Source organism: Malus sylvestris, chromosome 8, assembly GCF_916048215.2.
Source record: "Malus sylvestris chromosome 8, drMalSylv7.2, whole genome shotgun sequence".
NCBI lineage: Eukaryota > Viridiplantae > Streptophyta > Magnoliopsida > Rosales > Rosaceae > Malus > Malus sylvestris.
The window spans coordinates 25121467-25148720 of record NC_062267.1 but is presented as its reverse complement, the minus strand read 5'-3'; the positions used below and the strand labels follow the sequence as shown (position 1 = coordinate 25148720).

Here is a 27254-nt window from a genome sequence, read left to right as displayed (position 1 = left end):
TTGCTAGGTTTCGGGCAAGTTCGACTTGTTTTGGCGCCTTTGGGCCCTATTATATCCCAGGCTCGACTCCACCGTAGCACGATATTGTCCGCTTTGGGCTCCGAACACACCCTTACGGTTTTGTTTCTGGAAACTCACACGAGAACTTCCCAGTGGATCACCCATCCTGGGATTGCTTTCGCGCGAACTCGCTTAACTTCAGAGTTCCTATAGATGCCGAAGCCAGCGAGCTCCCAAAAGGCCTCGTGCTAGGTAGAGATGGGAATATACATACAAGGCTTACAGGATCCTTACCTTTGGGCGATGTGGGATCTTACAATAACTAACACAACTCGACCCAAATTGAAGCGTGTTAGCCGTCACGTGAGGGTGACGTAGCCACGTGCGTGGTGCGAAAGTGATAATGATGCAAAAAGGTGAATAAATAAAAACCAAACTCATTAAGTCACACTAAACAAATATGTAAGTGCGAGTGAAGATGTTTAAGTATAATTACATATAGTTAGAGTGTAGGTAACCTAAGTGCAGTCCAGTAAGTCAAGTACTAATTTATAATACCAGAGAGATGATCCTACAATATTTATAGTCTGTCAGAACCGCTGTCGACTCCTCGTAACCCACCAACAAGCACGCCTAACTAGAACCTGGAGGGGTGCAAAACAGAAGGTGTGAGTGGGCAAAAACAAAGCTTTTCAAAACCATTTCTCTTTTCCAAAAATAATAACCCCTCGCTGTAAAACCCGTATAATTTCCCAGAAATTAGCATACGTACATATACAGAAGCCATACTTGAAAATAGTGAAATCCAAATATATGCCATGTCAAATATCTCATCATAATAATAATTAAGTAAACCAGGTGAAGTAAATCAATGAAAAGTGATATGTCAGCCGGATCCACCTATTGTTGTCACGCCCCGATCCCGACCTACGCCCAGGATCGACACGTGACGCTACCAAATACCCTAATATCTAACATACCATGCCTCCCAAATATATACAAAGTATCAATCAAAAACCAGTTGCACAATCATTTTTCGTAAGCTTTATGGCTTCATCTAACCACTTCGTTAGACTGCCTACGTACCCTCACTTGGGATCAAGCCATTCGTAGTTCAACACTCACAAAAACAAATATTTATCACACTCAGTTCAAGCCATTTGGAGGAATGCTATACTTTTATGCTTGAACTGAGTGTGATAAATATTTGTTTTTGTGAGTGTTGAACTACGAATGGCTTGATCCCAAGTGAGGGTACGTAGGCAGTCTAACGAAGTGGTTAGATGCAGCCATAAAGCTTACGAAAAATTATTGTGCATCTGATTTTTGATTGATACTTTGTATATATTTGGGAGGCATGGTATGTTAGATATTAGGGTATTTGGTAGCGTCACGTGTCGATCCTGGGCGTAGGTCGGGATCGGGGCGTAACAGAATGAGTAGAACATGATCCTACCTTTCAAAGGTTCTAAAATCAACGGAATATGGTCAGAAAATCCTTCAACGATCCGACTAGGCCTGTAACCTGATAAACCCGAGTGTCCCAACGTCAAAACTACCCTAAAATTGTTCCAACGTACCAGAGAAGTTAGAAAAATGCCTTCTTCAGTCTCAAAACTAGCTAAAACCTTTGCGATCACATCAGAGAAATTCACATTCCTCGCCAGAGCTCGGGTATTTCGAGTTCTACAAGTCCTTTTCTCAAACCAAGGGTACGACTCGACTCCTAAGGTCGAGGGAAGCACGATAGTGTTATCCTTACAATCGATCTGTGAGTGTACGATGATGTTTGAAGGTTAGATGGTTTGGTTGTACGGACATGAAGAGAGTTCGAGAAAGAGAGAATGAGGGTGTGCACGTGTGGTGTATGTGTGTGTCTCACGGGATTAGGCAATTTTAAATTGCCTCAAGTCCTATTGGGCTACAAGTTTAGGGCTAACCATTTTATCCAAAAACAATCCTACAATTTTAATTGAACCCAAGAAAGTAGGAGGTGAAGTAATTGGTCCATTTCCTTAGCCCACTTATACATTCACATCACATCGTTTCAAGGGCAAAATCGCCCCACGCTCTCGGAAATAAGATATATATATATATATATATATATTAATTTGAGACGGGTCATCACAACAGAGCCCTTTTGGGCAAATAGAGAAAGGAAACTAAAGCTCTTGTCGGGCAAGCTGGAAAAAAGGAAAAAGGGCATATAAGAGAGGAGACCTGTCAGGCAACCAAAACAAGAAAAACATAAAGGACAAAGCCCTTTCGGGCAACTCAAACCAAAGGAAAAGAAAGCCCAAGACGGGCAAACTGCCTAGATCTTATTTTATTTATTTAATAGTTGTTTTTTGTCTTTTCTTTTTAATAAATACATACAAATATAATTCATTCGGGCAACACAAGGAAATGCCCATACAAATTGAAAACAAAACAACACAAAATAAGCCCATCCAGGCAACATATATAAAAAAGAGAAAGAGAGAGAAAAAGAAAAGAAGAGAGAAGAAAGAGAAAGGAGAAAGGAGAAAGAAAGGAGAAAGGAGAAAAAACAAGGAAAAGAAAGAGGGAGGGAACCCACTTTGGGCAAAAGAGGAAACAACAATAATAAGCACTACTCAGGCATACTAGGTGAAGCCCCTTGATTGCCTAGATGTTCTTTTTCTCTTAACACTAAAATTTTTTTCTCTTTTTAAAATGAGTGCAGATCCATCATTTAAATTGGTCATACCATGTAGCTTGGGAACCATAGGAGGAGACCATTCATGTTTCCCTCTAAGCTTTGTCCCCTTTGAGACCTCGGCACGGACGACATGCTTGTATTGGCGGGAAAAAGCGTAGGAACTCTTCTCTTTTTCTTTGGGCTCCACATGAGGTGTGAGTTCGAGCCCCCCGAGCATAGGTGTTTAACCTAAAATAGCCATAAGCTCATTCTTAGCCGTTATCGGTTTTGATAAGTCGGCTTGGCCTCCTACAACCATCTCCATTTTTCATGGATTTTTCATTGATTGGGGCCATTTTTTGGCATCACCAATATGTAAGATTTGTTCTTCCTTGGTTGTAGTAGGGTGAGTTTGTTTTATAGGGGGGATTTGACACATTTGATCTATCAACGTCCTCATAGTTTCTCCAAAAGTTGTGTAGCTTTCCTCCATCCTTTCAAAACACTTGGTCACCTCTTCACTATATTTGATGCTTGCCACATGGAGTATAGACACCTTCCCTAATTTGCCCACATCCTCATTGTAGAGCTCTTCTTCCGGATGATCATTAGTTGGCATCTCATATATTGGCTCTATGTACTCATTGGAAGCATTTCGATACTCAAAGCCATTTGTTGGCCTATCATAGTTTTCATGAATGTGATTGTCATCAAAAGAATAATAACTTTCATCATGGCCATAAATTGGCCAATTTTCATTATTATTATTATTATTATTTAGTTGATAGCCATTAGTTGGCTGACAATCATATTCCATGGGACTTAAGTACTATCTAGCCATGTACCCATAAATTGGCAGCTCATAGGTTGGCTTCAAGTGATTTTCGTCATAGTCATAGCTCAGGCATTCTTCAACACCGTCATCCTCTTCATACTTTGGAACGTAACGGTTGAAAGTATGTTGAGAAAAACCATGAACATTTCATGATCTAACTCCATATAAGTGTCCCACCGGGCATGCCAATATATTCGCCCCCTAAATTCCCTATGGGCCTCGCGGGCATTCCAAGTATTTACTAGAACAAGAAACTGGCGGGTGCAAGCGTGCCACTACTAGATGCCGCTAGTAGACGGGATATGAATGACTGAGATTGCGCTTGAATTCGACTTCTAACCAAGAGATTTTGCCATTGAGTGGGAATGGCTCAAATCAAGATTCTTTCTTTGCCTTAAAGATAAGGACTTCACTTATGTAGAAAAATGTAACAATATGTAAATGGCAGGTTTGCTGGAAGTGTAACTGACAGAGGAAAGTAAATGACTGGTATTGTAGATTGCTTGAATTTTAAATTACTAGAAATGAGTTGTAAATAAAATACAAAGGAGATCAATACTACCGAGTGAGCAGCAGAGCTAGAAACAAGGAAAGAAAAATGTGCTTGGCTAAAAGTAAATGTCTACAAGGAAATTGAGGAGCTAATTTGAGTAGAGTTGCTTGATTGATTGTTTGAGTGTCCCTAATCCTTGTGCCTCTGCTTATTTATATAGAGATCTAAGAGAACCCCTTGCTGAGAAAATTGAACTTGTGGAGAGAAGCTCCACTGCTGGCTTTCATATGAAATAATATCAAAATAAGCAAGCTTGCATTTCCACCACATGTTTCCACCACATGTCTATCTCTTACTTGTAATAAATTAATAAAAAGAAGCAAGCTGACTTCTTTCACTTCATATCCTCTACTCAAAAGCCCTCATGTTGCCTTCCAATCCACTTGCAATGGAAAAACATGCAATTGTCTTGATTAAACAAAGCTCTTGGCACACCTCCACCACCCAACCAAAAGGGAAAAACATTATATTAATGTCAAACCACCTTACTTGATGTAACCAAATATTTTCCAAGTTAGCCCTCTTGCACAATAATCCTCCAAAATGCCATATTTAACCCAAATGGTCCAAATAAGTAAAATTAAGCACATTTTAGGTGCAAACACATTGATTGGGATAAAATTTCTCAAATCATCACGTCACAAGATAAATTACCTGACATTAAGATATAATTTTCATAATTACATTGTTTAGTACAAGAAAGATTGGAAAAAAAGAGATCTGACATCCATCATCGAACTTAATAAAGATTGAAAAAAACAAGATGACGATGTGGCCATATCCATAACTCGAAATAGCTTCAACAAACGACTGCATATAACGTTCAAAAGACAGCAGCCATGGAAAATTGGAAAGCCAAGTTGGTGCATGAAAATCAGGAGCAGCCATGGAAGTCCCTTCTGCAATTAACAACAGCAGCCAGTTCAAAATCAATTCAGTCTTTCCCTGTCCACTGAATTCGATCCTACCCTTAATATCAACTAAATTTTACTTTGGTATTAACAACAAAAACCTGCAAAAACCAATTTAATCTGCTCAAAAACCCATCTAATTGATGCCAAATAAATCAGAAGCCACCAAAACCCATACCAGAATCCTAACAACAACTACAATTTCAAATCTTTGATTAAATTTGAGGAGAGGACGACGCTGGACTTAGCTTTTGTCGGTGACAGAGACGGCGGCGTCAATTAAATGTGAGATTTCCAGTTGTGAGGGTACAATATAGAGCAGAGAGTTGAATTATACAGGTTCCTAGGATCCGGAACTCAGTTTTATTGTGAGCTGATTTCACACTAAGCTTGCTTTGATTTATTTGTTTCCAGCCGTTAAAATCAGATCTAACGGCCCAAACTTTGTTTGCACGCAAGGTCCGCAAAAGGGCGTCCGCACCTTAGAAATGGTGAATGACTAATTTCATAGCACATCCTTCATCCTTGGCAGGATGAGGTATGCTATAAAAAAGATCATTCTCATGCGGACAATAAAGTGATTCAATTTCTTTATTTTTAAACACGTTTAAAATATCTTAAGAGACGTGTAATGCCGGTTATAAAAAATGTCATTCTTACGAGGGATAATAATGTGATTAAATTAGTTGTGAAATGATTGTTTTTTTTTAACAAACGATATTATCTACAATAAGGGAACTCACAATGGGCTAGCAATAATGTGATTCAATCTGTTGTTTATTAAATATTATTTTCTCTATTTTAAACACGTTCAAAACATCTTAAGAGGCGTGTAATGCCGGTTATAAAAAAAAAGTCTTTTCCAAGCAGATAATAATGTAATTAAATTAGCTGTTAAAAACAAACGATATTATCTACACTAAGGGGAAGGGAGGTGGGCTTAGCCTCACAATAGGCTATCAATAATGTGATTCAATCAGTTATTTATTAAATATCATTTTCTCTATTTTTAAACATGTTCAAAACATCTTAAGAGTCGTGTAATGCCGATTATAAAAATGGTTTTTCGCACGCGAATAATAATGTGATTAAATTAGTTGTCAAATCATTGTTTTTTTTAACAAATGATATTATCTACACTAAGGGGGAAATGATGGGTTTAGCCTCACAATGAGCTAGCAATAATGTGATTCAATCAGTTGTTTATTAAATATTATTTTCTCCATTCTGACACAGGTGACAAATGTGTTGGTTACAATTTGAACGGAGAAAACCTCCAGCAGCTTTTAAAATGTTGACGAGAATTATCACATCAGAATAACCACTTCAACCAATTGAAAATGAATTACATGACAGAAATTTTTTTATTCTTTTTTCGGCAAGCATTCAAACTAAGCTTTGTGAAGTGCATGATTTCCCATCATTCCTAAAGGTTATGCAACTGTGCAAGTATATTTTCTCATCACCACCAAAAGTTCACTTGCGTATGTTCACATAAGTTCATGATGTACACTGTTCAGATGCAATAAAAGTGTGTTTCATTCATAGTATTCATCCATTTAAAAGGAAGAACAGGTTAGAGAAAATCATTCTGCATATGCTTAACATGACAATAGGTGTTTTCAGACTATGTACAATTATTTTAAGCTCACTTATGGGCTAAAAAATAGATACTAAAAACAATCATCATAGACTACGATAATCAAAATCTTGTCAACATAGATGTCACACCAAACTCCTTAATCCATGTATTTTAAAAGTCAACAAATGAAAAGGAAAACTGATGTGACAGCTTGCCTGGTGTATTGGCTCCAATATTCAGAAAGCAACAAGCGCCATCTTTTAGATATGAAAGAAGTTGCGCAAATGGTAGAAGCAGATGAACAAAAAGAGCCTACAGTCAAAGGAAATAAAGAATAATTTCAGCAAACCCAGTCATCAACCAGTGTCGTCTCAGTTAAATTGAAATTTTATGTGCAGGACTTTTCGGTAAACCCGAGTAACCAGACATACGATGTGGATACGTATGATATCAGTTAAGGGTGCGTTTGGTACGCAGACGGGACGGGACGGGACGGGACAGAACGAAGGTGTAATTTTTGAAAAAGACATGGGGTACATTTGTCTTAAAATGGTAAAACATTGTGTTCCACAGACGTGGAACAAACCCGTTCCAGGGGGGAGGTGGAACGCAAAAACACCCAAAATCTGTCTTGTGGAACAGCCCGTTCCACCCATTTTTGGCGCACCAAACGTGGGACGGAACGCCTCGTCCAGTTCCGTCCCGTCCCGTCCCACGTACCAAACGCACCCTTAGGGAACCCCAGGCATTTGAGCGAGTATAAAATAGTCCCATATCAATGTCCATTTTTCTAGTTAAGTAGACTAGTTAAAGATCTTTCTAGTTCTGGTAGGGTCTTGTGGTATAAGTAATGGGGTCCACCACACTAAAGTGCACCTAGATTACAAACTAGACAACAATATATAAAAAGTATATTATAAAAGTATATTATAAAAGTATAGCAGTCACCTTAAATCATTACTTTAGTCTAAAGAAAGGTTCTCAATTGGAACAGTAGATCTAATCCAAATTTCAGTTTAATTACAACAATGTTATTGCTCTTTGTGTTGCCTTTAGTTGAGCAGCCTGGTTTGCAGCCAAGCCCAAATGTATTGGTTTTAGCTGAGAAGCCCGGCCCTCGATCATGCCCAAAATTTTAAATTACAGTTTGGCCCATACAAAATAACAATCCGATGGTGGGGATGGTGTATCGGGAAGGACAATTTTGTCCTTTCGATTTTAGGCGAGATAGGGGGTAACCACGTAGGTTTCATTTACTGTCGTTGAATGAGGGTTTCGGGGACGAAGGCTCTGTGAGCATCTCAACTTGGTACTACAGCTTCTTATCAATGGGTTGAATCTATTGCACACAAAAAGGGTGAGAATTGATTGATAACCGACTACACGGTTAATAGAACGACAAAGAAAAAGAAAAAAAGATCACCAGAGGCTCAGACCTTTTCCAAAAACAACCTCATCTCCACAAGGCTACGAACAACGGGATGCCCATTTATTGAAAACCCTTTAGCCTTACGAAGTAAGTAATAGACAAGTGACTTACAATAGTTTAGAAGCAGTAAATGCTTGGCTTCAAGATAGCTTATCCCGTCTGCTATTGGATAATTATTTGCTTTCACCTGATACATTTGACATGGAGAAGAAAACAAATGAAACAAGTGCCCTTTGATGCAAATCATACTTGTTATACTAACACGCCAATGGGACTCCTATAATCTCCGAGTATTAAAAGATTGCTGGATAAAAGTGGAAAATTACGAAAAAAAAAAAACATAACTTTCTAGTGAAATCAGTTTTTATCCCTCAAATTAATATTAAACCTTAAGGAAGCACACTATCAATCCAGAAACAGTTTTCCTACAGCCTACAAACTGGCAAAACAATTTCGAAACAAGATTTCTCGACCGAAATAAACCGATAGCGAAACTAAAACGACCCCAGAAGAGGGAACTCGTTTACCTTTGCAGTTAAAGCTTGAACTTTTGCCCTCATTGTATCTAATCCTTCCTTCATTTCTCTCAACAAAGCAGCAAGCTGGGGAGCTTCTCTGAAAAAACAAAAAGCAACTGAATGTAAATATCATACCAAATTCAAATATCGAAACCCAATAAGCATAATTGCAGATTGAGAAATTGAACTCACTGCTTTACTCTATTTTCAGAGATTGGGTTTGAATTTGAAGCATCTTCCATGGTTTTGAAGCTTCAGATTTCAAAACCCTAAAGACCGTCAAAATGTAAAGCTCAATGGGAAAGAAAGAAGATGAATCAGAAGAAGAAGAAGAGGAAGAGAGAAGCTTGAGTCGTTGCCTGCAAGAGGAAGAAAGGCTGGACTGGGGAAACCTTACTTTCCAATTGAGGTTGAGGTTTTAGGTTTCGTTTTCTTTTTCTTCTTCTTGTAGAGGTTTTATTTATTTATGGTCGAAATGATTGAGAGGTTTTATTTAAGGAATGATTATTGACACTTCAAAAATCTCATTTTATATTTCAAATTTTCTATAATTAGAAAGAAAAATACATTTGTAAGGAGTATAAAATGAGATTTTAGAAGTGCTAATAACACTTCCCTTTTATTTATTTATTTTTATAAAACCAAAATAATCGTTTTTTTTTTTGTATTTATTGCAAACAATAATACTATTTCATTCTATACTAACATAAGAGAGGGTTTAAACATCCACGAATGTTATTTTTAGAACTACGGATTCTGTTTTGACATACTGTTTAACTCGGAAGTCAAAAGTACGCTACCGTCTCATGTGATACTAAAAATGCATGAAAAGAATTAATTTGTCATCAATGTGTAATCTGTGAAGGATACCTCCTATATTTATTAAAAAAAAGTTTACACACCGAATGCAATTGGTTAAAGAAGAAGTTTATTCACACGCACAACCCACCACTTGTCCTTTTAATTGTCATTCAAGATGACTTAGGATTTTGAGCAATGGCGGAGCCAGAATTTCATGTGAGGAGAGGCCTCACAACATGAAAAGTTGTAGTAAATTGCACATTTGGAAAACCAATCAAATTCAGTACAGAGAACTAAAAACATTGTACAAAATCAAACACTTGAATACGAGGTAAGAGTTAAGCATGAAAGATGTGAAAATATAACAAAAGGACTAAAGAAAAGTTGATAGCAAAAGGAAGGGAAAGGAAGTCTGCAGTGAAATAAGAGAGATGGAGTGAAAAACGAGGCATGTAAAAGGAAAAGAGAGTTTAGATTAAGAAGGGCACACTTGAATTTAATGGTATTCCACTGATAAGCAGCAACAACAACAATATGTTATTGTAGCAAGAAAAAGCGCAGGATGGGCCCATGACTATTCTGATCCATTAATGGCTCCACCTTTGATTTTGAGTGTGAGAAAGAGAATGATGTAGAGCTGGCATTCACTTACCTCTCCCTTCACCAAAACTGGCCACCACAAGGAGGAGCTTTATGGTTATTTCATCTTCTTTTTTATTCATGTTTTGAGTGGAGACTTAAAATCATCTTCTTTGGTAGTTTTGAAGAATCCTCGTCAAAACAAAGGAAGACTACATTCATGAAGATTTGCAAGTCTTTCCTCAAAGATGTTAACTTTGGTTATAGGAACCAAAGAGAGTCTTCAAGAGTAATCATCTCATCTCTCTAACTTTTTTTTTTGTTGAAAAAAAATTGGTTCATCAACCTTTACGCCTTGTAGATTTTGAGAAATTGATTTAGTTTTTTATTATATGCATATCTTGCTTCTGCCTTTAATTTGATTTTAAGCATGAGTTATTCAATGAATCCTCTAATTTCACACTATTTTTCTTTCAGTAATGGATTCATTTAAACTTTTGTTAAAATGTGAAATCCCATTCATGGACTTCATTGTTATAATCTACATATTCGTATTATTGAGACTTTATATTTTTTTTACGAGAAATTATATTAATTTATTTGAATTTAGATTTTAATTAAACTAGTTACGAAGTTGAAGTTTGGAAATTAATTCTAAAATTCGTAGACTTTTCGAGGTCACAATTTATATTTTTGGATAGATCTCGAAACCACAAACGCATAGGCGAAAGCTGTTTGCGAATCCGGATTATAACGGTACAGTTACAGACATCTGAAGTTGTGTTTCTAAACTATAGATTTTAATTTTTTCTTTAAAACTTCCTGTGGAAATGGTGACCAATGAAAAGTGAGAACCAATCCAATTATGTGGGAGTTTAAAGGGAGCCAATAAAAAAAAGAAGGACCAATGAGAAAAAGAAAAAAAAGAAAAGAAAAGAAAATGAGGATTTTTCCCCTTCCATTTGGTCAACCCGTGCACCCACAAACCCGACTTCAACCCGGACAAATTTTGGCCAATCTCCACCATTTTTCAGGCTATTCTCACCCCTCCACCACCTGCAACTTATTCCACAACCTCCCCTCTACCATCTCCACCCAAATTTGGTGATTTTTTAAGCCCAAAAAACCGTGTGGGCAACCCTAGGTGTTCGAGGGTAGTTCGGCCATTCCGGCAAGTTTCACCACCCACCACCATCCTTAATCAACTTCCCTTGGACCAAAAAACAAGACCCAATCAGTTGTAGGGGCGTTGGAACATCTAGGAAATCGAATCGAAGAACACCCATTTTAGGGTTTCCAGCGGGTTTGAGTGAATGTGGAGCTTTTCCCGGCCGAATTGGACTTCGGCCCATATTGGATATGGATCACAAGCAATGGAACTATTGACAAGGTATGCTCCTCTTTCAGTTATTGTTGCCTAAAGATTTTTGTAGATCACACACATGATACGGATGTGTGCGTGGATGACTAAGGTGTTGAGAAAAATTGACTGAGTGATTCTTTTAGCCCTATATGTCTACTACACTTTGAATGACAAGATTATTGCTTTCGAATGTGTACTGCAATTACAAAACCAACCATATATCTATATATTTTAAAATAATACTTGGGTACGTAAAGTCACAACTAGAAATGTGAGTTTCATGCTTTCAGTTCACTTGGTTTGAAAGCTATAGAACACAGACCATGTTGGAGAACGAGAACGATCAGTTGAATTTGGAACATGGGTCATGCTTCTAGTTTCACCATTTGTGTATCTATGATTTCAACTTTGATAGGCAGATGGCTTTCTCACAATAGATCTATAAACACATCTAGGAAGTTGTTATCCCGAAGAAATCCATCTCATCCCTATTATTCTTGAGAAACTCTGTAGTTTATTTCTATCCAAATGATGGCCAAGATTTCGCAGTGCCAACAGTTGAGCTTACACTTGTATGCTTAAACAATGATTGGAAATGTTCTTAGTAATTGAGGTTTCCAGTAGAGAAAACACTACAAACAAACACAACTAGCAGCATTTTTAGGATGATAATTTAAAGATAGACCTTCATTGTTGACTGCACAAATTATTCTACCTTTTTATAGGTTAGGTTATACTTATACATTGATTCTGACCTTGTATACTTTTGGTCCTAGATTTTTTCTTGAACTTCTTTTTATCTCTCAACCCAAACATGTCTGTTATTCCTTAGGCTCATAAGTCCATATACTTATTACTGCAAATGTTGTTGGGGACACATATATAAGGAGTGGCTGATGTGGACATTCTAGTGATACCTCTGGAATGTATTATGTGCTATGTGGGTGACATTGGATTGCTCTTGTTGGGGATCTAGATAATGAATGTGTGTGATATGTATAATGTGTGATGATGAGATTGCATCATGTAGTAGTGGTACATGGATAGTCCTGCTTAGTTAATCCGCGTTAGGGGACCATACTATTTGTGGATCGCGCTTGGTTAATCCGCGTTGGGCGATCCTTATATCCTAGGTAGGGCCATACACATTTAAGGGTGATCATGATTGGTTAATCTGCATTGGGTGATCACTTCCCAATAGTTGTAGGAGTGACTTTGCTTGGTTAATCCGTATTGGGGGGTCACTACCTACTTGGTTACTTTCTCAGGGGTGGCTCTGCTTGGTTAATCCGCTTTGGGGGGGCTACTTCCTATTGGGTTACTTGCGTAGGCTTTGGTCGAACGGCGTCTCTCTAGCCCTAGTTTTGAGTGTATTTGTGAATTTTGGCTTCGAGAACTTTGAGTTTGATTTAGACAAGCGGTTGGATGTCTGTGTGACTCCTTTGGAGTTTGCAAAGGTTTGATATTAATTTCTTATGAATGATTTATGTTCAAAGTTTATAAAATGTGATTTATGGTTGGTTTTATCACTATTGTCACATACTTTGTATTATTGTCGCTCACACGAGCTTTACAGCTTATTCGGGTTGTTGTCTGGGTAAATTATGAGAAACCGTTTGATATTTTGGTTTCGTTGAGTAGTTCGGAACCCGATATTGTTGGATGCCGTTGAGTGGTGGTTCAGAATCTCTTCTACTCCGCGATTCTGTTGAGTGATGGTCTTGAATCGTATCATGATTTGGATTCCGTTGAGTGATGGTCCGGAATCCCTTATACTCTACGATTCCTTTGAGTGATGGTTCGAAATCATATCCTGATTTGGATTCCGTTGAGTGGTGGTCCGAAATCCCTTCTACTCCGCGATTCCGTTGAGTGATGGTCCGGAATCATATCTTGATTTGGATTCCGTTGAGTGATGGTCCGAAATCCCCTTTGGTGCCTTGGTTCCATTGGGTAGTCCAAAATCCCCTTTTTCAAATAAGTAGTCTTCGGCCGATCTGTGTCGCTCTAGCCCCACATTTCGACGTGTTGTATGTGTTATTGATGATGTGATGGTTGGCATTATTGATTGATGTGATTATGGAATGATGTTGGTTATGGTTATGGTAATTATGATTAGACTCGTTGAACTTTATGACTAGTGAATATGATTGTGCTCCGTCGTTTGTCCCTTGTAATATTGCATGTTATGCATTGTGATATATTATTGAGACATAATGATTTATTTGTTGGATGGAAGAGAAATCGTGATTCTTCATGGGGGTTGCTGTGTAGCCCTGAGTTCAGAAATTTTATGTTGGTCAGGTTCTAATAAATGATTGAGGAATACTATGTTTTTCTGCTTGAACTCAGGGTGATACATGTCTGATTTTGTAAAGAACGAACTACGAATGACTTGATCCCTGTTGAGGGTACGTAGACAGTCTAACGACGAGGTTAGATGCAGCCATAAAATATACGTAAATTACTATGCAATTTGGACCTTGAGTGGTTCTTTATTCATATCCCGGAGGCAAGGTATATTAGATATACGAATATTTGGTGACGTTATGTGTTGATCCTGGACGTATGTCGGGATCGGGGCGTGACACAAAACCTGCAGTATGTACAAGTAAATGGTTAACCAAGTTGAGGGTTACCTGAAAATTGATTTTACAGCAAATGATCTACATAATAAAATGATTGTTAGTCGAGAAGAAGTTGTACTGGAAGGTGAATTGCAAGTGGTACTTGTGCGCATACACGTTATAGATGCCACTAACCCATGATTTTATTGAAGATTTTTGGTTGACACAAGAGATAGGTTGACAAATATGCCCTAATCAGACTGAATCCCTAGCTACTTATGGCCTATTTGACGATGTATTAATATTTGATAGAAATTGCATGATAAATATCTATGATAAGCCACTAGAGGCACATCTATCGAAGCACATGAACAACCTTTATCAAATGAGTTCTCCATTCCTCTTAACTTGGAGCACACTTGCTCATGGACACGTGGCAAAACTACAATAACATTCTTAGAGTCCCACATCGATCACATACAAGAATGTGGGACTCTCCTCATATATGAAAGGAGACTTCTCTCTCACAATTAAGCTCTCTTGGAACCCACTTGCTCAAGGACACGTGGCAAAACTACAACAACATTCTTAGAATCCCACATCGATCACATACAAGAATTTGGGACTCTCACATATCACCATCATTTAGTGACCGAAGCACCCTCACAAAGGTTCTCACACTCCACATTACATTGACTTAAGGTCCACCCGATTTTGTGTACCAACATATTTGGATTTGTCAGAAAAACAACACTTTGATTCCTACACTCTTCAACTTAGCTAGGCTAAGTACCGATCATTATCAAACCCTCACCTTCGTTTCAACATGGGGAATGAAGAAAGTTCACCTTGCTGTGCTTATGTCCATCACGAGGGACAAGCTTCATCATCATTGCATGAACTCACCTTTGACATGCTAGTAAATTGAGCGAGCCATTCAAAGTACAAACGTCCAAGGACCCCATAGCCATGCACCCACTGGCATGCCTAGGACAAGCCTGAGCATTGGTTCATTCGAAAGCTCTCTCGTCGCTACCGTCTTCCAAAGTTATATCTCCACAACAACTTTATGATCGCCTCCGATTTCGCTACCCTTAAGATGAATTGTTATGATTATCCAATAAATCTTTTGAAATGCAGTAGGAATATCACACTCTAGTACTACGTCTTGATCCTTGATTTCAAGATAAAAAAGTGTGCCATACTCAGCGAAGTGTAGGTAGAGACCCCACTTATCATCGTTATTAACATGGAGGATGACGATGATGGTGGAGGCAATTGTAATGGAAGTTGCTGTGATGGCCACTCATGATTAAGATTTTTATTTTATTTTTTATTTTAAACTCTCATTCATGAAAATTTGAAAATGAAAACTAATTACATAAAATTAAACTGCCAATTGAAAAACTTTTTTCATTTAAAAACTTCTATATTTATAGTTACAACTTTATTTTCACCGTGTAAACGGAGAGTTAAAAAATAATTGAAAGGGAAGTTGGCAATCCGTAGCGGGTACATCAAAACCGCGCGTTGACTTATTTCACCCGCCCCAACCTCCAAAGGACATGTTCGCCATTTTCTCCTCAAGAACACTTGCCCGTACGCTCGCCCCGCACCTGATCCCAGGCCTTCCCACGCTCTCTCTCTCTCTCTCTCTCTCGATCTGTGCCTCAGGGATCGGATCTGCTCTGCCTCTGAAGTTTCTCTCTCATACAAAATTACATAGTGATCGCGACGGAAGGGAAGAAGAAGAAGACTGTCAGTCGCTCTGTCGCTGGGTTCCCTTTGATTTTCCATTAGGGTTTTGATGACATGATCAAGTTATGAGCGCAGAATGCTTTCTCCTTTTCGATTCTCTGCAGCAATTTACTGAAATTCATCGCATCATCAATCTCGTCGCCGGCAGACGACAATGGCAGCTTCGCCCGTCCATTTCCTCTTCTGTTTCTTGGTCATTTGCATCACGTTATGGCTCCTCTTCATGTACGTCCCTCTTTCCCCATCTCCACAACCCATTCATATAAGATATATGTATATGTGTGTGTGTGTATGTATGTATGGTATGTGAATGCTTCGAACTCGGTTTTATTTTTATGAATTTTATTGGGTGCAATTCAGTTTTTGATGCCAATTGCAATGCCTGTGGAATTAGAAATGGGATAAATTTAAGAATTTGCTAGTTTTGGAAATGAAATTCGTCATACAGGCGTGCTTGAGATATCAAATTTGCAATGCTGGGACAATTTTAGCAGCCCTGGAAACCAGTGAAGACAATGTGTGTGTGAAAGTGGGTGGGGGTTTCTGCGTATATGTAGTGTAGGTGTATTAGTTTGAAGTTTTGAACAGTATACAGAAAGGAACCATTCTGGAACTTAGTTGAAAATTGAAATAAAGAAACAAAGGACTGACCGGGGCGATGATAATTGCATTAGTTATTAAGATGAGTTATTTTATGGGTTCAAAATAGGACTCTTTCATTATTACTTGGATAAACTTTTTCATTCTTTCTCCGGGCTTGAAGTGATTTAGATAGGTTCTTGTTGCCAAGTTTTTGCACTAAGCTTCTTGGGCAGATTTTCTTCAAGGTTGCTGGCTTGGATTTTGAGCTGCGTGGTGGGGGCATCTATCAGATTGCGGTTTGGCGGATGGAAGTGTATAAGGGATCTCGTGGTGGAGTTCAAAAAGGTTTTCACTTTTTCTTCAGTGGATCAGTTTACTTATTTATCATGACATGGCTGAGTAAATGGCTTTTTCTTGTTCCTTATATTAAGTTGAAAGCTAATAAAAGTATTATGAGACCTATGTTAGCATGACTTCACAATAATTAATTACTAATGAAAAATTGATTGCATCTTTTAATTAGTAATTCTTGGGAGCAGCCTCTCCATAAAATGGGGGTAAGGCTAGCCGACATTCACCTCTCCCAGACCCTGCGTAAAGCGGGAGCCTTGTGCACTGGGTACGACCTTTATCTTTTAATTAGTAATTCCATATAAATCTAGTCTCATTAATAAGCCATGCCAGAAAATTTCTGTTCATGTTTCTCATGTGATATAACTCAGTGGTTGTTCTGCAAAATGGTATTTTTGTAATTTTGTTTTGAAGAGAACGATATATTTACAGAGATTTTAGTGGACTGTTTCATTTGTGCAGAATTAGTTCCCAGTTATTCTTCTTTGACTGTTCATGAGGCATGCGGTTCCTTGGGTGTTCATACTTATTGTTTTAAAATCGAGTTTCTAATTGAGGCTCTCAGTCCAATGGGAAGTTCTTTATGATCTTTTCTCTTTCCTGGATGGTTTTGAGGTTTTTATATAGAGCTAAGCAGCTGTTTACAAAGCAAGTGTGTATGTTGTTTGTAGATGTGTTTAATTGGGGTTTTGTGATTTATCTCTCTGGAGCGCTCCGAGTGGTAGATCTAGTCCTTAGTTATGTCTACAAATTTGATTACTACACTCATCTATAATGGATCATAGTCTACCTAAAAGAAAATGAAGGGATTACTCTAACCCTCCTTGGGCCCTCCATATGCTGTTTGGAATTTTGTTGGATGATTGTCAATGCTTAGGAAATTTTTGTTTGGTCAGCAGATTAGTGCCCATTAGATGTTGACATTCTTCTCTTTACGACTATGGTAATTTTGCAGGGCGCTGTTGAATCTGTTTCTGTTGGTGAAATTAAACTCAGCTTACGTCAGTCCTTGGTCAAACTATTTGGTTTTATTTCTAAAGACCCTAAGTTGCAAGCGTTAATATGTGACTTAGAAGTTGTGATGAGGCCTTCGAGTAGAAGTACGGCAAAGGCTAAACCTCGAAGACCTTGTACGACAAAGGCCAATTCAGGCAGGGGAAAGTGGATGGTTGTGGTTAATATTGCAAGATATTTGTCGCTTTCTATCACAGATTTTGACACGCCCCGATCCCGATATTTCCCCGAATACCAGGATAGGCACGTGCTGGCTGACACCCGAGGGTGACGAAAGTCATTTATTGAGTGCAAATGCTGAAAATAAGGAATAATTAAGACTTATAAATATAAAAGAATAATGAATATGCATTTAAGGAACGTGTTCAAAGCACACATCTAATCTAGAACATTAAAAGAATTAATATAAAAATTGAATGAACACAGAAGTGGGTCCTACACCGAGAGGACTCGAAGATACCGATGCGGAAGTGCCTGGATGCTGGGATTGTATACCTCGATTCTAAGTCCTGAAGGGGGCGCAAAACAAACATGAGTGGACCAATTTGATATATATATAATAAAACAGTTATCAACGTACTAACCCCCAGGTTTTATGAAAACACATATATAATGATAAACATAGGTTTTCCGAAACCTAGCATGTTGTGCAGTGTTTCAAATCATAACTCATATATAATAATCACTAGTGAATTGTTCGATAACCCCCAGGCCCCATGCCGGCTCCCCGTCTCTGAGCAGACAGTAAGAGGAAAATACACTTCAGGCCCTATGTCGGCTCCCCGTCCCTGTGCTAAATAGCCAGAGGAAACACACTCCAGGCCCTATGCCAACACCAAACCGTTGCCCGGGACGGACCGAAATCTATCCCTACGTCCCGTAGCGGAAAGGACCACTAGGTAAGTACAAAACCATTGAACATATATATATTGAAAAACAACTTCATAGTATAAAGTCATCCATCATCTATACTATAAAGAGGTGTTCGAAACATGTTCTAAATATCATATCGTCATCCATCAGATATTTTATAAAAACACAGGTTATAGGAAAAATAGTAATAATTCAAAGTGACCTCAGTAAGCATGTTATCTTACAAAACGTTTCGTAAAACGTAATCATCAAATCATGCTTTTCATGTATGCATTTCTACTATAAAACATGCATTTTAGAAGGGGTCCACTCATCGTACACCGATGCTGCAAAGCTATACCAAAAAGGTATAACGGAATCACCAATAATAATTGCACCTATTCACATAAAGGAGTACCTTTAGTCAAACTCTATTCAAACGATTGAATTTGGGAAAACGGACTTCAAAAACGGGTTTAGGACGTTGAAATTAGCCTAGAAGAGGTCCTGGACAAAACCCCGAAAAGTCAACTCAAGAAGTCAACATTGACCGTTGACCGGTCAAAGTCAAAGTCAAGGTCAAGGTCAAAGTCAGATTGGGTTGGGCTGAAAGGCCTTAAGGATTTTGGGTTTTATTAAAGATTAAAGGGTTTGGAAAAAGGGCTGAAAGCCCACTTTATAATTGGCCCAAGGCCTTATTTCCTAAAACAGAAAATAAAATTAAATAAAAACCTAAAAAAAGGTTTTTGGGTTGGGCTAGAGGGCTACGGGCCCTAATCCTAATGGCCCGAAGGCCTTAAGGTCCTAAACAACTAACAAATAAAATAAAAACAACTAAAAGGAATTTGGGCTAGGGCTTTTGGGCTTGACTCCCCACAGCACACGGGCCTAAGGCCCGTTTATCCCTGAAACTGGCCTGCTCGGCCTGGCCTCGACGGAGCACACCGGAGCTTTAACAGCTCCGGCCGACCACCTCACACAACCCTAGACCTCTATCTAGGTATCAAAACGAAGAGCAAGACAAGGGGAGTAATTATATACCTTCCTTTCGTCGTGGAACGGCCGAAGATGGCCGGAAAGTCCCCCAACACTCCCGAGGTCGCCGAAGATGGGTGTGCCTACACCCGTGGTGGTTTCGTCCTAAAAACCTCCAAAATCATGAAATAAACTCAATTACATCACAACCCACAAGATTCAAGGACGAAAGAGAGGGATTTGAGGCTTACCTCACCGGGAAAATACAAAATCTCGCCGGAGTTCCTTTTTCGATTTCTGGGGTCGCAGGAACGAGAGGGAGAGAGAGAGAGAGAGAGAGAGAGAGAGAGAGAGCAGGACGCGATGATGAAGGGTGATGGGTCTTCCTCGCACAGGGGAGATGGTGTGCGTGTGTGTGTTGTGGTGCAGAGAAGAGAGAGATGAGTGAGAGCCGAGAGGGAGAGAGACAGGACAGACAAAAACGAAGAAGAAGAAGGAAGAGGTTCACGGGGAGGGGGGGACAGAGAGAGAAGTGAGAAGAGTGAAGGGGGTGCTGCCACTTGGCAGCTTGTGGGAAAGAAGGGAATCCATTTTCAGATTCTGATTTGTAGACAAAAAGGACCAAATTGCTAGATTTAAAACATTTAGGGGTAATTACACACATATTTTTATAACTAGGGGGCGGGTGTTACAATCTACCCCCTTATAAAAATTCCGTCCCCGAAATTTAAAATCACTTACTAAACTGAAATACTCGAAAATAGTAAGAAGAATATATGTATAAAGAGAAATCAAGTCAGAGTGGATGCATCAAAGAGAATATGCCACACCGTCGCGAGCGGGTTGCAAAATCCTCTATTATGCCTCCAAGCTCTTACTTTCTTCCCCATCAGTGTAAAAGTAGAAAACATACTTTAATAAGATATAAGGTCGAAAACATAAAATAGCTTAAGGTCAAAAGTAAGTACATAAAATACGATAACGTCAAAATAGAGATGTAATAACATATAGGTCGAAAACTCGTGCTGAACTTAAAATTGAAAACGGAAAACACTTTCCTCAAAACAATTGAAATGACAAAAACAAATAACTAAAGTAAAGGAAGTTAAAATACTTATACTAAAAACCAAAACTGAAAATGGAAATGGATCTCGCCCAAGAATTTGTAACTTCACGTACTCCGAGAAAAGATGTGTTTTTGGGTCGAGTCCCAAGAATAACGAATCTGTAACAATTGCCGTAGACGGATCTTCCTACCCACTTGCTTAACGAACCCAACAAATAAGTTATCGATACAACAGTCGGCCACCCGTGATATCGATCACACATTTGTTGTCTCGATAAGCAAGCAGTAATTAACTGAGGGTGCACAATTTCACACGTCAAAAATTCAATCCTTCGACTACTAGTTCATAATACTCATCTGTCAACCGGTGTTGTATGTAGAAACTCTCGTACCAGGTCGCAACAGTGTCATACTCAAACTGAACAAAATAAGAACTGTCATCGTAACAACTCCATCCAGCATCAAGCATCATATCCTCCTCAGTTCTTCCAAATGTGACCAACTACTCCAGTGTTTCACCAGTAAAGAACCCTTTTGAAAATTGTACCTTGGGATTCAAGAGAAGTGGCTACCATGTTAGTAGTAGACCTAAAAGCTCGAACCAAGCAAGCAGAAAATGAGAAGTCATCTTCCTCAACACGCAGTATCTCTTGGGAACTGTTGTAGTGCTCAATCCACCTCTTCATTTTTGCTTAGTTGCATATTTCTAGTCAACCAAGGTCAAAGTTGGTGGAAAGAAGAACGACTTGCAAATGGTCAACCTAAAAACAAAAGAGAGTACACACCTTTCGAGAGAAGTGCAAAGATTATCCGATTCTTGCCTCGACCGTTATGTAGTGCCATTCCAGAATGCACCAAACAGATCCGCTAGAAGTGTTTTAACAACCACGTACTCACCACAATAAGGTACAGAAGTGAAACAGTGGAAATATGCGTTGAGATGAACACATATCGTTGGAAAATAACCGATGTGATGCCTATGAATTCTAGTAAGATGGTGATACAATATGCTGACCTTCTGTACTAAAACCTTCCACCAACTCTTACTAAAAGACCGCTTAAACCTCATGCCCACGTGCTCTCGAACCGAAAGATCCTGGTGCGAGGTAGTGGAAAGCTACGTTGAGGCGAACACATCACATCATCAAAAAGGTCTACCATAGCACGATATGATGGTTATGAATTGTAGCAATATAATGAGTGGTGACCATTCAATTCAGCGTGAAGATAGTGATGTAATTTGCTGATCATCTGCCCTACAATCTTCACCGGTCTCTTACCAAAAGACGACTTAAACTTCACACCCACGAGGAATTCTTTCTGGTAAGTCTGGTAAGCTTGTCAAAATATTATGCTCCCAACATTCCTGTCCAAAACGATAAGAATTAGGCGCACATTTCCGCCGAATCGATCGATCGTGAATTCCTCATTGATTGAGTGAGAAACCATGTCGAGAAAGCTAAAAGAACAATCTAGGATTTGAGAGTCAAAACAAGTCTTTTTGAAGTACAAGATATTTGGATTTGAACGAGAAACCATGCCGAGAACAAACTTTTTTTTTTTTTCCACCCTCGGTGTATTGTTCCGACATGATCCAGTTCACATTAAGAAACAAACCAGCAAAGGAAGGTGAAGTGGCAGAAATAGAAGCCACTGTTTATGATTATTTGGCTAATCATCACAATAAGGTTGACTGGTTTCTTAGCCAGAAGGAACAGGTCTAATCTCAAGAATAGTTAAGAACTATTAATAAGATTTGACGAGGCCAAAGACATTTCGAAATTCACAATGCTTTGTGAGAGCTGTTTCAAAGTTCAAAAATTAAACATAGAACCCCTGAATCAACAGAATGACGAAGAAGAAACATACAAAGCAGCCCGCGTATGCATGCAGTGACACGATTGACTACCTTAAAGTGATGCCTCTGAGCAAACCAAAGCTCAATGAGTCCAGAGAAGTTTAGAGTAAGGCTCGATCTTCGTACAATGATGAATATGGTAGAGTCTCAAGCCATTACACTGGAAATTACAAGGCTAAACAGTTAACGGACAAGAGCACTGGTTAGTTGGGCTACAAGCAAGAGGTTAAGTTTACCTCTACTGAAAAGTACGAGGACAAGGGGCATTTTACCACTGAGTACCAGACCCAGGTGAAATTCAAGGAATTTGTTTATCCAAACAAGTTTGGATCTTCATCATCCAAATCCAACTACCACAACAACAAGAATTGTAACTCCATTTAGGGAAATTGATGGGAATAACATCTGCTACCGAGGAGTTTCCCAAGAAAAGTAATTAATGTGAACGAAGTCAACACTTGAAGAATTTGATGTGAAGCTGACGGTCAAAGGTTAGTGAACTTGACTTCGTCGTTAAATAAGTAAGAAGGTTATCGATAGAACAATCCCCGAAGATTCATTCTAAAGATTCACACGAATGTCCTTAATGGAAACGAGTCCAAGAACATTGATTTGCTCCCACCAACTACCACCTATTAACCGTCCTCACAACTAGCACTTACTTGTTTTATCCCAACACACATTTCAAAAGTTTCGAGTAGTTGCTACTAAGATATGACGCTGCCCGCCATTCCTGGGGAACGCATGTTGCAGAGTGATATCATCGTTTTAGAACCAATTGGTCTTAACCAATTCGTACCACCAAGATTTTTCCGTTTCCCAAGATTTCGATGCAAAGCCGACCCTGCTCGCAATTCCTAGGGAATGCATGTTGCTGCAGAGTGGCATCGCCATTTCTGATTTACAGCTGGTCTTGACCAGGCTTCCTCAAACTGAGATTTCTAAAAACATGTCGCTTCCAAGTAACACTGATTCTACCTGTCATTCCCAGAGAATGCACGTCACAGAGTATTGATCCGATGTTGAAAGTTGTCCAACAATCCACTTCTTCATTATTGAGGCACAATCCCGACACAAATTCTTGTATATCAACCAGAAGATGACAATTCAAACAGAGAAAGATTCGCATAGCTGCGCCGAATGGCACCAAATCCAGAAGTCCTGACATCCAAATGATGTCAAAACCGACACACTACTTTAGTAAGAGAAGATCCTAAGTATGCTCTGAACAAACTAGGCTCTGATACCAATCTGACACGTCCCGATCTCGATATTTCCCCGAATACCAGGATAGGCACGTGCTGGCCGACACCCGAGGGTGACGAAAGCCATTTATTGAGTGCAAATGCTGAAAACAAGGAATAATTAAGACTTATAAATATAAAAGAATAATGAATATGCATTTAAGGAATGTGTTCAAAGCACACATCTAATCTAGAACATTAAAAGAATTAATATAAAAATTGAATGAACACAGAAGTGGGTCCTACACCGAGAGGACTCGAAGATACCGATGCGGAAGTGCCTGGATGCCGGGATTGTATACCTCGATTCTAAGTCCTGAAGGGGGTGCAAAACAAACATGAGTGAACCAAGTTGATATATATATATAATAAAGTAGTTATCAACGTACTAACCCCCAGGTTTTATGAAAACACATATATAATGATAAACATAGGTTTTCCGAAACCTAGCATGCCGTGCAGTGTCTCAAATCATAACTCATATATAATAATCACTAGTGAATTGTCCGATAACCCCCAGGCCCCATGCCGGCTCCCCGTCTCTGAGCAGACAGTAAGAGGAAAATACACTTCAGGCCCCATGCCGGCTCCCTGTCCCTGTGCTAAATAGCCAGAGGAAACACACTCCAGGCCCTATGCCAACACCAAAACGTCGCCCGGGACGGATCGGAATCTATCCCTACGTCCCGTAGCGGAAAAGACCACTAGGTAAGTACAAAACCATTGAACATATATATATTGAAAAACAACTTCATAGTATAAAGTCATCCATCATCTATACTATAAAGAGGTGTTCGAAACATGTTCTAAATATCATATCGTCATCCATCAGATATTCTATAAGAACACGGGTTATAGGAAAAATAGTAATAATTCAAAGTGGCCTCAGTAAGCATGTTATCTTATAAAACGTTTCATAAAACGTAATCATCAAATCATGCTTTTCATGTATGCATTTCTACTATAAAACATGCATTTTAGAAGGGGTCCACTCACCGTACACTGATGCTGCAAAGCTATACCAAAAAGATATAACGGAATCACCGATAATAATTGCACCTATTCACATAAAGGAGTACCTTTAGTCAAACTCTATTCAAACGATTGAATTTGGGAAAACGGACTTCAAAAACGGGTCCAAGACGTCGAAATTAGCCTAGAAAAGGTCCTGGACGAAACCCCGAAAAGTCAACTCAAGAAGTCAACGTTGACTGTTGACCGGTCAAGGTCAAAGTCAGATTGGGTTGGGCTGAAAGGCCTTAAGGATTTTATTAAAGATTAAAGGGTTTGGAAAAAGGGCTGAAAGCCCCTTTATAATTGGCCCAAGGCCTTATTTCCTAAAACAGAAAATAAAATTAAATAAAAACCTAAAAAAAGGTTTTTGGGTTGGGCTAGAGGGCTACGGGCCCTAATCCTAATGGCCCCGAAGACCTTAAGGTCCTAAACAACTAACAAATAAAATAAAAACAACTAAAAGGAATTTGGGCTAGGGCTTTTGGGCTTGACTCCCCACACCACACGGGCCTAAGGCCCGCTTGTCCCTGAAACTGGCCTGCTCGGCCTGGCCTCGACGGAGCACACCGGAGCTTCAACAGCTCCGGCCGACCACCTCACACAACCCTAGACCTCGATCTAGGTATCAAAACGAAGAGCAACGAGGAGAGTAATTATATACCTTCCTTTCGTCGTGGAACGGCCGAAGATGGCCGGAAAGTCCCCCGACACTCTCGAGGTCGCCGGAGATGGGTGTGCCTACACCCGTGGTGGTTTCGTCCTAAAAACCTCCAAAATCATGAAATAAACTCAATTACATCACAACCCACATGATTCAAGGACGAAAGAGAGGGATTTGAGGCTTACCTCACCGGGAAAATACAAAATCTTGCCGGAGTTCCTTTTTCGATTTCTGGGGTCGCGGGAACGAGAGGGAGAGAGAGAGAGAGAGAGAGCAGGACGCAATGATGAAGGGTGATGGGTCTTCCTCGCGTAGGGGAGATGGTGTGCGTGTGTGTGTTGCGGTGCAGAGAAGAGAGAGATGAGTGAGAGCCGAGAGGGAGAGAGACAGGACAGACAGAAACGAAGAAGAAGAAGGAAGAGGTTCACCGGGGGGGGGGGGGGACAGAGAGAAGTGAGAAGAGTGAAGGGGGTGCTGCCACGTGGCAGCTTGTGGGAAAGAAGGGAATCCATTTTCAGATTCTGATTTGTAGACAAAAAGGACCAAATTGCTAGATTTAAAACATTTAGGGGTAATTACAAACATATATTTTTATAACTAGGGGGCGGGTGTTACAGATTTGGTTTTGAAGGTATGCAGCATTGTACTAGTATTTTTATCCCTTTTTATCTTTAGAATACCTTCTGTTTGCTTTACTCGTTCTTAATGCGTAGAAGTTTGTTCATGAATAACTTTTTGAAGGATATTTGTAATTGCCATTTGAAGAATAAAACCGGTTCAAGGTTAACTCATCTGAAATAAGTGGAAAGAATATACAACACCATTTTTTTTTTAAATAAGAAAATATATTAAGCTACATACCTCCCACCCCCTCAAAATATAGGATCGTTTTTTAAGTTGGTACAGGATCACAATTTGGCAAGTAAGAAAATATAGTCAACCAATCCCTCAGTATGCTTGTTAAATGCTTGCATGGCAAATGTGGGTCTCATTTTAATGGTTATCTGGAGTGTGCCATGTGTATTTACTAATGCGATGTGGAATAAATAAGATAGAAAACAAAACACAAAAATAAAAAGGAAGAACAAACCTCCCTCTCTTGGACACTCTATGCCCTTACGTTCTCTCTCTCACGACCTGCAGCTGTTGGAGAGAGGGAGAGAAAACAGAAAGAGGTTTAGTCCTTCTTTTAGATTTATGGTTTTTTATGTTATTTTTTTTATTTAAATTTCATCTTCTGATGACTTTTCAAACTGTTCTCTAGTTTTCTATTGTTTTGTGTTTCACGTGTCATTCTAAATGCATGGCACACATTTGGAGTCCGATTAATCATTGAACATGGGACACGTTTGCTACATAAGAATTTAACTGACCCACTCGGACATCGGATGTGTAGGTACCATTAAGTTTGTTTACCATTTTATCCAACCTCTGGAGATTGGATACCAACTTGAAATAGACCCATAGTTGTGAGGTTTTATGTAGGCGATCCAAAATTTTATTCCAATAAGTTGGACATATTTGGTGTCATCGACAAGAAAAAAGGGTGAATCTGATAGTGTACAAATATTAGGTTGGAAATAATCAAGTTCAAGAGGCTGTACTTTTTAATTTTTTTTTCGTTAACTGGTAGTCTATTCATTTCATTTTTCAGTTGTATCTTTCGCGTCATGGACTTTATTTTGTTGTTACAATTTTTGAAATGCTACAGATGCCCAAAGCATCCATAGAAGTGAAGGAACTGAAAGTGGACGTATCTAAAGATGGTGCATCCAAGCAAAATTTTATTGTTAAGCTACAGATATCACCTATAGTTGTTCTGAGGAGTGACCCAAGGGTTAGTTGTGACTTATCCAATTTTTCCACTGGAGGATCCATTTCTGCAAGCGAGTCATCATCCTCCATGATGGAAAGGACATCTGCTCCTTTTATTTGTGAAGATTTCATCCTCTTTGTGAATTTGGTCATGATAGGTATTTTCTTTGGAGAAATATGTTTCTTTCTGTAGATGCAAAAGCATAGTTAATTGCTTTTAATGTGGCTTCAATATGATTTCTTGAGTATGAGACTCCCATTCTTATA

The 27254-nt window shown here is 39.1% G+C and overlaps 1 protein-coding gene and 2 long non-coding RNA genes across 4 annotated transcripts; all 3 read right to left on the bottom strand.

Annotated features, from left to right (window-relative positions):
- Window positions 1-4685: 4685 nt before the first annotated feature.
- Window positions 4686-5380, bottom strand: LOC126632280 (uncharacterized). The gene is made up of 2 exons (XR_007626650.1): window positions 5137-5380; window positions 4686-5059 (listed from the first exon to the last, which is right to left on the bottom strand). It is a non-coding gene; the product is annotated as an uncharacterized LOC126632280 (long non-coding RNA).
- A 1338-nt stretch (window positions 5381-6718) lies between these two features.
- Window positions 6719-8869, bottom strand: LOC126631470 (uncharacterized). Its single transcript, XM_050301592.1, has 4 exons — window positions 8680-8869; window positions 8497-8584; window positions 8081-8156; window positions 6719-6852 (listed from the first exon to the last, which is right to left on the bottom strand). The coding sequence occupies exons 1-4, from the start codon at window positions 8727-8729 to the stop codon at window positions 6719-6721; spliced, it is 348 nt and encodes a 115-aa protein (XP_050157549.1). The 5' UTR covers window positions 8730-8869.
- An 8944-nt stretch (window positions 8870-17813) lies between these two features.
- LOC126632278 (uncharacterized) lies at window positions 17814-25281 on the bottom strand. Of its 2 annotated transcripts, none has more exons than XR_007626648.1 (2): window positions 25173-25281; window positions 17814-18397 (listed from the first exon to the last, which is right to left on the bottom strand). It is a non-coding gene; the product is annotated as an uncharacterized LOC126632278 (long non-coding RNA). The 2 variants fall into 2 exon arrangements; XR_007626649.1 differs by lacking the exon at window positions 25173-25281 and adding an exon at window positions 19396-19437.
- Between the last annotated feature and the right edge of the window lie 1973 nt (window positions 25282-27254).

What these genes read in the sequence shown, in the direction of transcription:
- LOC126631470 (XM_050301592.1), bottom strand. Translation starts at nt 8,729, where the DNA reads ATGGAAGATGCTTCAAATTCAAACCCAATCTCTGAAAATAGAGTAAAG. An exon ending in TCTGAAAATAGAGTAAAGCA is followed by an intron (nt 8,585 to 8,679) that starts GTGAGTTCAATT and finishes TTGTTTTTTCAG; the next exon opens with AGAAGCTCCCCAGCTTGCTG. An exon ending in TTTACTGCTTCTAAACTATT is followed by an intron (nt 6,853 to 8,080) that starts GTAAGTCACTTG and finishes CTTTGACTGTAG; the next exon opens with GCTCTTTTTGTTCATCTGCT.